The sequence below is a fragment of the Megalops cyprinoides genome, chromosome 13 (assembly GCF_013368585.1).
Source record: "Megalops cyprinoides isolate fMegCyp1 chromosome 13, fMegCyp1.pri, whole genome shotgun sequence".
NCBI lineage: Eukaryota > Metazoa > Chordata > Actinopteri > Elopiformes > Megalopidae > Megalops > Megalops cyprinoides.
In genome coordinates, this window is record NC_050595.1 from 21,510,486 (window position 1) to 21,523,277 (window position 12,792).

At 41.6% G+C, this 12,792-nt stretch overlaps 1 protein-coding gene across 1 annotated transcript; it reads left to right on the top strand.

Annotated features, from left to right (window-relative positions):
* The first annotated feature begins 43 nt into the window (after positions 1–43).
* Positions 44–10,448, top strand: LOC118788482 (AP-3 complex subunit sigma-2). The gene is made up of 6 exons (XM_036544497.1): positions 44–237; positions 595–686; positions 803–914; positions 5,107–5,178; positions 7,265–7,372; positions 7,826–10,448. Exons 1-6 carry the CDS (start codon positions 169–171, stop codon positions 7,949–7,951), a joined length of 579 nt encoding a protein of 192 aa, XP_036400390.1. The 5' UTR covers positions 44–168; the 3' UTR covers positions 7,952–10,448.
* Positions 10,449–12,792: the final 2,344 nt, after the last annotated feature.

The window sequence follows — 12,792 nt, forward strand, 5'->3', positions numbered from 1 at the left end:
TGTCACCGAATTTAGCTGAACACCCCAAAACAGTCTCGTGTTTCAAGTCGAACTAAAATCTGAGGACACATTCTCGTTACGGATATCCGGATGTACCTTTCTGGTTAGATAGATCATTACATCCGCTTTAACTGATCAAAAACAAGCCAGCTGGAATAACTGTCAAATATGATCAAGGCAATATTAATTTTTAATAATCATGGGAAACCGCGGCTCATCAGATTTTATCAGTATTTTGTAAGTAAATTCAGTAATTTGCAGGCGAACTGCGCTATGGCTAGTTGGCTCTTAACCAGATTGCGAGCCGGCTGGCTAGGTTTGCTAGGTACATTCTCTAGATAGACTTGTCAAAATATTTATCTGTTACATGATGTTAATACCTGTAGTTAATGACTGTGTAGCTACCCTCATCCAGCAATATATACGTTAATATTTCTTGTTTGTGATTACCGGCATGACAAAACTGCGAAAATCTATCTAGGTAACATTACCTGCATGCAATATTTTTGTTCATAATAGTTGAATGAAAAACGGTGCGAATACCTTTGATTATTTATGTCATGGGAACTAACCCATGGATGCCGTTTCTTTCAGGCTGAAGACATGCAACAACAGATAATCCGGGAAACCTTCCATCTTGTATCGAAGAGGGATGACAACGTCTGTAATTTCTTGGAAGGAGGAAGGTAACGTTTTAGTATGTGAGGAAAGAAATCATTTAAAAAGCTGTAATGTTATGGATTTGAAAATCTGAGACTTGATTCTGTCATTTTGTTTGGATATGTTTTATCTCAATATGTAGCTTGATTGGTGGCTCCGACTACAAACTGATCTACAGACACTACGCCACACTTTACTTTGTGTTCTGCGTGGATTCTTCTGAGAGTGAACTCGGAATTCTGGACCTAATACAGGTAAGCATGCATTTCAGATGTCAGATTTGACTGGTCATAGGGAACATTTCCACCAATCTATTCGCCAAAACTGCACAGACTTTGCCGAATGTACAGTATCTGACTTCGATGCACAGATGAAAGCATGATGACCAAAACATTCGCGTCAGCATTCGTGTGTGCAGAGTAAAAACACGCAAATATGCATTACGATTTGTATTTGTTATGAGAGCCCAAGCCTTACTACGTATGTTTAACTGTACGTAGAGTACCTATGCATTTTCTGTTCTGACTTGTAACCACTAGGCTGCGTACTTGCGTAAAACAATCTTTTAAGTACACAGTAAAAAATTACTTTATCGATGAACCACTTAATATTTTTAGGGTTTGTTCCAATGTTTCAATAAAATTAACAAGGAATGCAATTATTATAGGCATAATCAGGCATCCCACTGTAGATCTTAAGGATTTACCACCAGGTAACCATTTAACAATAAGTCTCTTGTTCACTACTTCAAACAACTCACTTAAAGCTTAACTCTCACTGTGTTATCTTGTTACCATGTTATCATGTGATAGTTCAGCTGATTTTAATTTAGCTTCAAGCTCATCAGATGAATGAACACAGAAGAGAAAATGGGGTTGGAGGCATTTTTATTTCCTACTCTCCATGGAACTAAGATTTGAGATTTGAGTCTGGACATCACCATAACTTTAAGAAGAGCAGGGCTTTTAATTTGAGGGCAACTTGTGCTTTATCTTAGTGTGTAGATTCAGGTTTGGCTCACCCCCTCACTGTGTGTACTAAGGGCCTATACATTACACAGCTATGCCTTTGCTCACTCTTAAACTGTCTTCCTGAAACAGCTTGAGATGTAATAGATGGTAATAAGTAACTACCTGACAAATCAGATCAGATAGGCAATTTGATGCAAATTGACGGAACACATTCTGACGGGATGAATGCAGACTGGTCCGAGTGAGTGATTACTCACAGGGCTGCACCCGTGTAATGCTAAAGAGTTGCATTACTTGAATAGGTATTACCTCAAACCCACCTCTCTATTTTGTCTACAAATACAACACTGACCCCTAATGGGAAACCGTGGTAACTCGCTTTTTCATGCAGATTTTAGGCTGTGAAACATACACATTTTAAAAATTGTATATTTTTCAGTTTATTATTCATTACAGTGTTACCAATAAGACAGCCACTAATGGTTAACTCTGCACCTAGATGTTTGTTGACATGTTTAAACTGAATCATACTTAAACCCACTTTTTCTGCTCGTCAATGCTGTGTAGCTTTTTGGGATTAGTTGTTTAACCAACAGAGGTGTTGTTACATTTTGAAATGGTATGTTTAGCCTGCCAAAGTCCATGTAGGTTTCACGGTCTGCTTCACCAAGCCCCACTCCACAATGTTCATAACACAATCATTCTTGCTGTTTAACCTGCCCTTAGCTTGTCTATACTGGTTTTCATGGTTGGTGTTATTATTGTTTTTTGTATTATTAATTATTGTGATGTGTGGTTTACCGAGTGCATGGAGCATAAATACTATAAACTAGCAGCATCACTTAGGAAATCAGATATGGCACCATATATGGGAAAGCCAGAAGGTTTCTATGAAATAGTTACACGTCTGATTATACAGACTTTGATCAGATATGGTCATGTTCATTAACGACAGATCCTAAATGGAAAAGGCTTCTTATCACAGTTTTTGGAATTCACGTGTATAGAGGATGTTCTTGGAACCATCAAAAAGAATCAAAATGATTCAGAGTGATTAATGAACAACTGAGACATTGTAATTCTAATCTATATTAGGTGTGACAAATAGCTCTTGTCACAGTGCCTTTTTGTTTTTCTTCCTTTAGATAAAGGTTATAGCTGTTAGTAGTTGTGAAACTGTTAATAAAATACTGAACTGCATAATCAGTTCTGGTAGGATAAATGCTGTGACAGAATGTCTTGTTCACCTGAACAAACATTAGAGTATGCCTACATGCTAATTTTCTACAGGGTGCCTCATAGCAATTACACTTGGCGCTTTTGTATTAGAGCTCATGTTACTTCACAAAATTAGAAGTCAAAATTATTTAAATAAAGTGAATTAAACTCACAGGGAAAGCTACAGTGCTGCTTGGTAGAGAATACACATACAAGCTGGCAACTTGATACATATTTATTAAGTAACTTCACTGGAAAGCTCAACTTTAATGGACTCTTCATTTGACATGTTATCTAATCCTCAAACAAAGCCCATGATCTGACCTTCTCCACCCCTCCTCCCAACTCTGCCTGCAAGTAGTCTTGTTACTCATATTTTAAAAGTAATTTTTGGTCACTGAAAAGCATTAGTACAAGCTTCAAATGTCAAACTAAGATATAAAGTCTCCCCTTAGTACACTTGTATTTGTATCCTGTCATGTGGAGTCTGAATATTTTTGTCCACGTTAGCTGATGGTCCAGGCTTACAGGCAGAGGGGCCACTGGCTCTAACCGCTAGTAATATATTAACATTTCATTAAACACAAATTGCTTCAGTTGTTCAGAACAGCCAGCTGTACCTGTGTTGTGGACTTATACAGAAATCATGGAAAAAAGGACCAGATGCCAGTCAAGTTCATCGGTCATGCATTTGAGAAGGGGAGCGTCACACAGTGATGTCAGAATGTGGCACGTTTGTGGAGGGAAACAGAGAAACCAGTCTTTGGAAACCAGTCCCCTACTTTTCAGAATGTGTACCTATTAACCCAGAAAAACAAGGAATAGCACAGCACAGCTGTGCTTTTAATACATTACAATCGTATAAATATTTACATACATACAGAGGGAGTTAAAGGTGAAAGCAATGATACAAATATTCTACAAGGAAATTCCAGATGGATGAGGTACATGTGCAGTGTAATGCACTCCATAACCTTATGGAGTGAAAGTGCTGTCCTTGTCTTTTTTGCCCTGAGGGAAATGCTGTGTTTTGCTTGTAATATGCAATAAGTAATATGCAAGGTCATTGGTATGACCTCGCTCCCTTTGCACCCTCTATTTAAAAACAAAATCCCTGAGATTTTGGTGGCACAAACCTGTAATTGTAACTGTTCCTTTCAGCATGTGTTCATTTACACTGCTGAGGCAGCCAAACTGCAGGCATTTCACGTCTCCTGATGTTAATGCAACCGGTCAAGTAAGGCTGCGCTTGATTGGGCCTCTCTCTGTGGGCACCAGGAAATGGAAACCCAGTGCAGTCTCCTTAGCTTCTCATCAGTGTTTTTGGCCTTGAGAACAACCAGTGATCACACTATTGAACTTTTGAGACCATTACCTAAGATGGGTGATAAGCTACTATCATCACTTCTATCAAGTATCTTATCAGAGGAGTGACACAGCAGGTTACTTTAGATAGCGGGTTACATCATTTAAAGCAGGTGGGGTGAGGGACTTGTGCTGCCACAAGGCCGCAGGGTGTGCTGTGTTTCGCTGCTTGGATTAGATTCAGAATTAAATCATTAATAGGGACAGTGTCACCTCACCTGCTGTTTTCGGGTGCAAATCGGACGAAGGCCGGGTTACCGTCTAAGCAGCTGCTGGGTTACACCGGGAATCCAGCTGAGCTGGCTTTTCATGCAATTACTGATTGGAGTTAATCTGTTAAGTGGGTTCAACAAAACCCAGCATGCCCGGCGGGCCTTTCCAGGAACATGGGGCTCCCTTCCCCTGCATTAGAGAGAGAGGCACCGCTGAGCATTTCCTCCCATCATAAACCTCCTGGGAAAACCTTCCTGCTGCCTTTCCTGGGGCATCTCAAAATGGTCTGTGTACAGTGAGACTGGAGATGGCTAACCCAGTTAGTGAACAAAGCCACTGGGCTCGTCGCCCTCACTTTGAATATGAGGGTAGTCTCTGGCAGTGAGGAAAGGGTTAACAATAAGTGTAAGTGTGGCAGCATGGTGAGCAGCAGCATGTGTCTTTGAATGGATGTCTAACCTCTAACAGGTCAGAAGTCAACATAGTGTAGCAACAAAGGTACAGTATTATTACAGTTGTAGATGTGTTAAATGAGGTGTGTGTCCATTACAAGCGTATGGACTGTGAGCCACATCATTTCTTTGCAAATGTGAAAGCACCTCAGCAAAGTGCCTACAACCTCAGTTGGTTCTGAAGTCTTCTGAGGTCTCTTCCTTGCCCCCTTTTCTTCTCTGCACAGGTCTTTGTGGAAACACTTGATAAGTGCTTTGAAAACGTCTGTGAACTAGACCTTATTTTCCACATGGATAAGGTAAGTGCAGCTGACACTTATTTGTTCTTTAGGGTGAAAGACATTAGCCTCAGGTATTGTGTGTGTGTGTGTGTGTGTGTGTGTGTGTGTGTGTGTGTGTGTGTGTGCGTGTGTGTGTGTGTGTGTGTGTCTGCCTGTCTGTCTAGGAACCATGGTTTTAAAACCCTGTAGGATGTTCCATCTGAATATGTTGACCCCTACTCTCAGCTTGGAGGCTACTTAAGAGTAAATTTTTAAGAGGGTTAGATTTTTAAAGGGTTTTGGCTTTCTTCTCTGTCTTAAAATTACAGCTGTTTCACTTTATCTTTTGTTCATGCTCAGTGCTTTATCATATTGCTTATTTTGGATTACTTGCTTTTTTTGTATCCAACTTCCAGGAGTTGAACTCGATTACCTAAGAATTTTTTCCAGTTCTTTCAAAGTTGGCTAAAATGTATATTCTTTTAACTTTCAGTCACAGTCTGGCAATATGCTAAATGAAATTTGATTGATTTGATATTATGTCAGACTATTGAGACTCGTGGAGTAGCCTACTCATATGAAAGCATGCTGATCTCAACCTCCCACAGCACCCCCCCCCCCCCCCCTGCCCCCATGTCTCCAGGGCTTCTTGGGGTCAGTAGTTGCATTGTGATGCAAGTGATTAGCTTCCTGTGGTCACTGTGTTGAACCAGGTGAAAGGTGCCCAACAGATGCTACTGATCATTTGTTCACACAGCTAGACACATAGCGAGCCAGTTTGAATTTGCACGCACTTTACCCAAGAGTAAATTGGCAGTGCCCGGCCTTTGAATCGAACTGAGAAACTCCCTCTTACTGGCATGCCCAGATGCCAGTCTTCATGCAGTCTGAACTGAACTGTGCCGGGAGACCCAGTTGGACTCTTAGTGGGTCTGCGGGCCCATGTTGTTCTCATTTCCCAGCAGGAAATGAATGTCATGTGCAGTATCGCTGCTTTAAAGGCAAAGACTCCTCAAATGGCTGCAGCGAGCTGCAGAAAAGGCTCATTCCTCTGGAGGAAAAGGGTCTGCGGTGCAACAGGAACTGTTTCTTTTTTTTTTTGTTGGCCTTGACTGTTCATTCAAATATAGTTAAAAGGAAATTGTATTTCAAGGCTCTGAACAGCATTGTTACTTGTTACTTCTCTTTCGAGTAGTCTCGCAATTCCATTACTTGAGTACTTATTCCCACCTGTCACATGTACATGTGCGTGTTAAATGTATACTGATTCTGCGTTAGACATTATAAATGTGTTTTTGTAGTATTTGGAATCCCTTGCTACTGTGGTTGTGGAGCTGAGATGACGTAAATGCTGCAGACTGGTACTTTTAACTGTTTTTCAAGGGTTTTTTTTTTTACAATTATGTATCAGATTTCATGGATTCATGTCTGTTATATGCTCGTAATTTTTACATGCCTGGCACACATTTAATTCTCTTCCTACAGTCATAAGCAGCAAACAGGGCATGTCTCTTTGGTGAATTCCACTTGAATGCTGCCTTGTTATGTCCACGTGAGGAACGAGGTTTTTGAGTGACATTTAATTTTTTGGCCGAGCATGTGCTAGTAATGATACAGGGATGGAAAAATGATGTCACGGTGGTGAAAATGTTTTTAAGACTAGCGGAATGTGGGAAAGGGAATCGTGAGAAAGGGAGATCGGAGTTTCAGCCTTACTCATCGCAGGATGCTCTTAAATAACAGATTATCATGAGATCACTGTGTTCTTGTTCCAAATGAAAGGTTTTTTTTTCCTTCTCTGAGCCAAAGTCTGTATGTTTAGGGTTGTGGCAAATTGTGCAAAAAATGATCTTGGCCCACTACTATTACTATTAAAATATTATTACAGAAGATGTGGGTGGAGAGTTTAGGGAGAGATGGTAGTCACTGGAGAGACCATGCACTCTGCAATAATTCTTAGCTGGGGGAAAAACAAAAGCCTAAACTTTACGTTAGATTAGTTTGTGGAGGGACAAAACCTGAAATGTACAGCACAGTTTAGAGAGCCTGAGATCTTAGCTGAGCTAAAGGTTGTAACTGTGTGAACGATGTAACTGTGTTTTTTTTTTTTTTAATGCACTCGCAGGTCCATTATATTCTTCAAGAGGTTGTGATGGGCGGGATGGTGCTGGAAACCAACATGAATGAGATTGTGGCCCAAGTGGAGCTTCAGAACCGCATGGAGAAGTCAGAGGTGAGCTGCAAACTTCTCTCCTCTTTATCTTGGCACCTACCTCCCTGCCCTCTGAGCGAAACAGTGTTTTATATTACTTCTCTGATTTAAACTGTTAAGTCACGAGTGGCGTCATTGTTGCAATGTTATTATGTTCTTGTGGTCAGACACAGTAGTGTTTATTACTGATGTTGGATGACACTGTGATTTGTGTAATGCCCTGTTTTGGACTTGTTTTCACACCCTTAATTAAGGTGTCACCTGTCTGTCACCTAGTGTTGCCATGAAACAAAATGTGCAAACGTCACGGAGGTGTCCTGTAAGAGTCTCTCTATCATCAAACGTGCTTTTTAAAATGTGTGAATTAGAGTATAGCCTAGCTGAGTATTTGTGAACCAAAAGGAAGCGCTGAAGGGTTGTGTTATTTTTTAGCTATTATTTTTTTTAAATTTTCTCTTTTTTGCTGTTTCCCAGGGAGGGCTTTCTGCTGCACCAGCCCGTGCCGTGTCGGCCGTTAAGAACATGAACCTTCCGGAAATCCCCCGCAACATCAACATCGGGGACATCAATATCAAAGTGCCAAACCTCTCCCCGTTCTGAGTGGAGAGCCGGGGCCAGTGGCACAGCCTTTGGCAGGAGTGGACCCAGCGCTACTGTTGTGATGCTCGTTTATTTTGTATTGTTTTATTCCCCTCTGGTCATTCCCATTTCAAATCATTTAGCCAAAGTGAGACAAGAAAATCCTGGGATTTAGCCTCATGTCTTCATGTAAGAGACCCAGCATATATTTGCATCCGTACTCGCGTATAACTGTAGCAGCTTCTCGTGTGGTTTTCAGCCATGTCTTTTTGTGAATCACATGGGATAGCGCTTGTGGGCAGCCCATCCCCTTTCTAAATAAGTGATTTAAAAGAGATGTGTAGAATTACAATGTAAGCCTTCAAACTCACTGTTCCTCTAGATGATTTGACTACTTATTTGCACTTGTACTTTTACATTCTGTATGTGTTGGAATCAATAATTGTAGCCTGTGATTTATTTATTCTTTTTTTTTTGGTTAATTTCTGCCACGTGTCAGTTCAAACTTCCATAAGCTCAAGGCTGGAATGAAGAAAAAACCCTATAACTTGTTTGTTACATGATGGAAATTTGAAGGAATGTTACTGTTGCTGGTGTCCAGACCTTGGTTATGAGAGTGTGATAGGTAGAGAAACAGACTGTGACATGTCCGGGATGGAAATCGTACTCTTGATATATAGCAGTCTGAGCCAGATATGGGTGAATATACTCAGTAAAAACTGCCTGTTGGTGGCTTACTAACCTGCTTCCACTAAGACCTGGAGCGGCTCTAACTGCTATGCATTGAGAGTGCTGTTTCTCTCCCTGCATGTAGTTGATGAACGGCTTATCCTTCCTGTATTGAATGACACCCGCCTACACTGAATGTGATGTGCTGCCCGTTAACATGTACCTCTGGTGAAAGGGGGATGCTGTCCTGGGGATGAAATGAGAAAGACAGACCTAGCTGGAGCGCGTTGGCCCACCACGCTCTGTTCCACTATTGCCTTCTGTTTGTTTCTCACACAGCGGTTTCCACCAGGACAGCAGTTAGGAATGTGTTGATGGATTTGATTCTTGTAGAGATGTTTAATCCATTTGTGCACTTATCATGTGTAACAGGAGCTTTATCTCTTTACATTTGCGTGTGTTGTTAAAACATTTGAGTGAGTGTGTTGGGTGGGGTTTTTCTGTTTACGGCTTTCGGAATGGAATGTGTGGGCTCACAGAGGTTTCCACATTCAGTAGCATGAGGCAGGGTGTGAACATGCACTACAGAACGCAGTGGAACCGACAGCCTAGAACCAGAGCAAGATTTCTGGTTGGTTTCCTTGGCTGAAGGCTTTGGTCTTTAGCTCAGTGAGCTAACTGGATTTCACATTGTGACCTACAGACAGCAAGGGGATGTTGGAACCCTACAACAGACCTGCACCTCTATGCTCTGAATCATCCTTGGCACGCATTGCTGTGGTTTGCGTGAAGATGTGAGATGTGTGCTGCTAGTGACTGTTCAGTGATGATAAGGTTCGAATGCCAGAACATGAGTTTGCAGACGTACACACGAACTGGTCTGAAACTGAAGACAGCGCTCCAAATCAGTTAACAATTGACCTTTAATAGCCTCGAACTTTAGTACTGAAACCTGTCTCATTAGGAGGCTGCTCCGGTTCTGCGGAACAAACGTGTGGTCCAAACGCTTCATGACAAAGATGACAAAAAGAAATAATACACTAAATTATTCCTGCTTGGGAAGGCGGCCATCGGTTCCTTTACCTCCAGCCAACCCTTTCCTCGAATTCTGTCTGTGGCTTTCAGAACCTCTCTGGGCCCCCTGAGAAATGCAATTCCAAATGAAGCTTTGAGCAGGTCCTGATTGGTGAAAATAACACATGTGGTCTGAATTTTACCCCTAAGAATAGGAGTTGCCTTGGAAAAACACACACACACACTCATTATAACTCAAAAGGAGATTCAGTTGTTTCTTTTTTGGAAATTTTTACAGTTTATTACACTGACACACATTTTGGATGAGGTCACTAAGCAAATTCAAGTAATCAGCTATTGACTGTTGCCTACATGATTCATTGTGGTTGGTAAACTAATTGTACCATTGGTCTTACACTGGAATTTTGTTTTCCTGACATGCAGTGCTTTGCATGTTTAAGACTTGTCAAAGTGATTTTTTTTGCTGGAATGGGAGTTTCTTTACCAATTAATGCCCTGTATTTTGAAAGTTGCCAAAACTGTGATGAGTGCCCATTAACTGGCTTTATCACAAGCACACTATAAATTATAACTCACAGGAACGGACATATCTTGTCCAAATTCACTCGTTGGGGTTCACTGAAGATATGAGTGGAGATGTCATTGCCATGTATAATGCATAATATTATTTATGATTAAAGTGACTTTTGTTGCAGTTCATTGTACCTGGGTTAATTTACCTGGAAATGCGGTGATTTTCCTGACCCTGTGTAAAAGCGTGCATATCTCCACTTTCCTAAATCTTGCAAAATAAACAGTGGACCTGCCGAATCACAACCCGAAGCATGTTGTCTGATTTATTTTTCAAAAAATGTTGAGGGTAAGGGGGGGGGGGGGGGGGGGGTGGGGGTTCATGCATTGATATCTCTGGCCTGGAAGCAACAGTCTGACCAATGTCTTTGATGTCACTAATTTGTGTGTGCAGGAAGTAGTGTACTGGTAGCACCAGTATACCCCAGGACAAAGTGTACTGGCAACACCTATATCAATCAGGATGTGGTGAACTGGTTTCTCAGTTTGACCTGTTTTTCTTGGGAGGAATTCGTGATTAATGCAAAAAGTTGGGGTATGTGTCACGAAACTGAAAAAGTCAAAGTACATGTAAATTAATTGGTCAACAACCTGTGGCCACTTTCTGTAATATCCACTGTTGTCTGATTAGGGATGTCCAAAAAATCAGTAGTTATAACTGAGGTTATAATCATTATCAATAAATTAACAAATAAAAGGAAATATAAACAGACTGAAAATGTTCTACCTTAAGGATGCAAAAAGTTTCAGGCTGAGCTCATTCATTGTGTGAAATCCCATTTTTTCAGTTAACTCGGTTTCCCTCTTGGAAGGAGTACCTCAAACAACTTAACCACTGCAACAGGTCTCCCATGCCTGTCTTCCAGATTTATTGAAAGGTCTTTGTTGCTGAGCCGCTGGCAGGGTTAGGCAAAGCCCCACGGTAATTTACTGCAAAGGGTTTATTAAAGGCCAGTTGTAGTAACACAGAGATGCAGCATGACAGCTGCACGTTTGTCTGGTTATCGAGTCATCACTCACGACCGTTGTGGATAGCAACAATCATCTTGTGGTCCCAACTCCAACTTTGTAGCTCATTCCTGCTGAATCACAGCATCACTCAGGGGTGGACCTTACAGCAAACGGCAAGAGCAGCACTGTCACAACTGCTCAACAAGGTGCTGCGCTCCCCCGAACGCTTGTGAGAGCCCGCTGCTATTGGTTAACAGTTTTGTGTTCCAGAGAGCGCATTCCTTCCACCCTCCCTGCTCAAATCTGGGTAAGTTGCTGAGAATGGAGGCTTTTTTTTCTCTTCTCTCCCCTTTCTCTTAAATGGCTGCTCCAGTGTAAAAGAAAAACATGCGTTCTACCTCCCCTTGCAGATGGCAGTACCGGAGCAGGCAACGTGTGTTTCGCATCAGCCGAGCTGTTTCAGTGGAACTCGCTCCGGACCTGGACGCGCGCCGGCAGCAAGAGCTCCGTAACTACCTGGTATGTTGTTTTACCATCTTTGTTACGCTGCTTCCACGTTGGGTCAGGTTGCTGGTGTGAATTTTATGCTGTAGGTTAACTTTTTTTTTTTTTTGCGACGGTTTGGCAAACTCTCTGATGCGGCTCTCTCAGTGCCCTAACCACAGGGCCAGCGTCTGCAGACCGACTCCACATCTGGGTAAACGGTTTCCTCGGTTTTTCAGCGAAAGAGTCTGGTATGCCTGTTAACAGAAAAAAAAAAACGGAACAGGAGTGGGCTCACCTTGTGTTCTGAGCATTTCCTAATGATCCTGAGTCTCGCAAGTGTTGGAACGGCGCTTTTTTTTTCTATCCAGACCCCCCTGCTTCCTTTTGGTGGTCTCCAGGTGTTAACCGTTTAACGGACAGATCAGAGATCACCATCTTTGCTGTGGGCTCTCCATCACCGTAGTATGACCGTGAGAGAAGCAGGCTTGCTAAATTTATCGCATAGTGCATTGTGATAATGAAATAGATAAACTGGAATATAATAAAATACTAATTATAAAAAATGGGAAAAATCATGGATACTGTAGATACTGGCACTCCAGTCACAGAAAATGTCTTCCTCATTGTGGAGCACTGGAACATGACTGAGGAAAAATATGCGATAATGATGGAGTTTGTTTGTTGCATGCCATCACTTTGAAGCCAGACAGATTTTCAACGCTCAGGGTCACCTGAGAGAATTATAGGAGACTATTTAAAGGTTAAGTGTTGTGCTCGTTCCCAAATGGATCGCATGAATTATGCAGGGGTTGAATTCAAGGTTCTTGATAAAAACACATGCACCGTGGATCATTTCCTGGAACTGGCAAAGATGAAATGGCACATGTGGCAAATTGCCTCTCTGTGGTTTTCAGGCTCCGCTCGCAAACCGTTACACAGGAGCTTTCCCATGCATATGCTTTTTTTGTGAGTTAATTATTGCAAGTCAGCGCATAATGCTATTTATCTATTTTTAATACTGTTATCTTAAATTGGCCACCTGTTTTGTGTATTTTTTCCCTGCAGACTTTATTTTTGGAGTTTTAGACTGTTTTCCAACTTTTTCCTCCAAACAACATATTGAGAATTAAAGGTTATCCAGGGGATAAGTG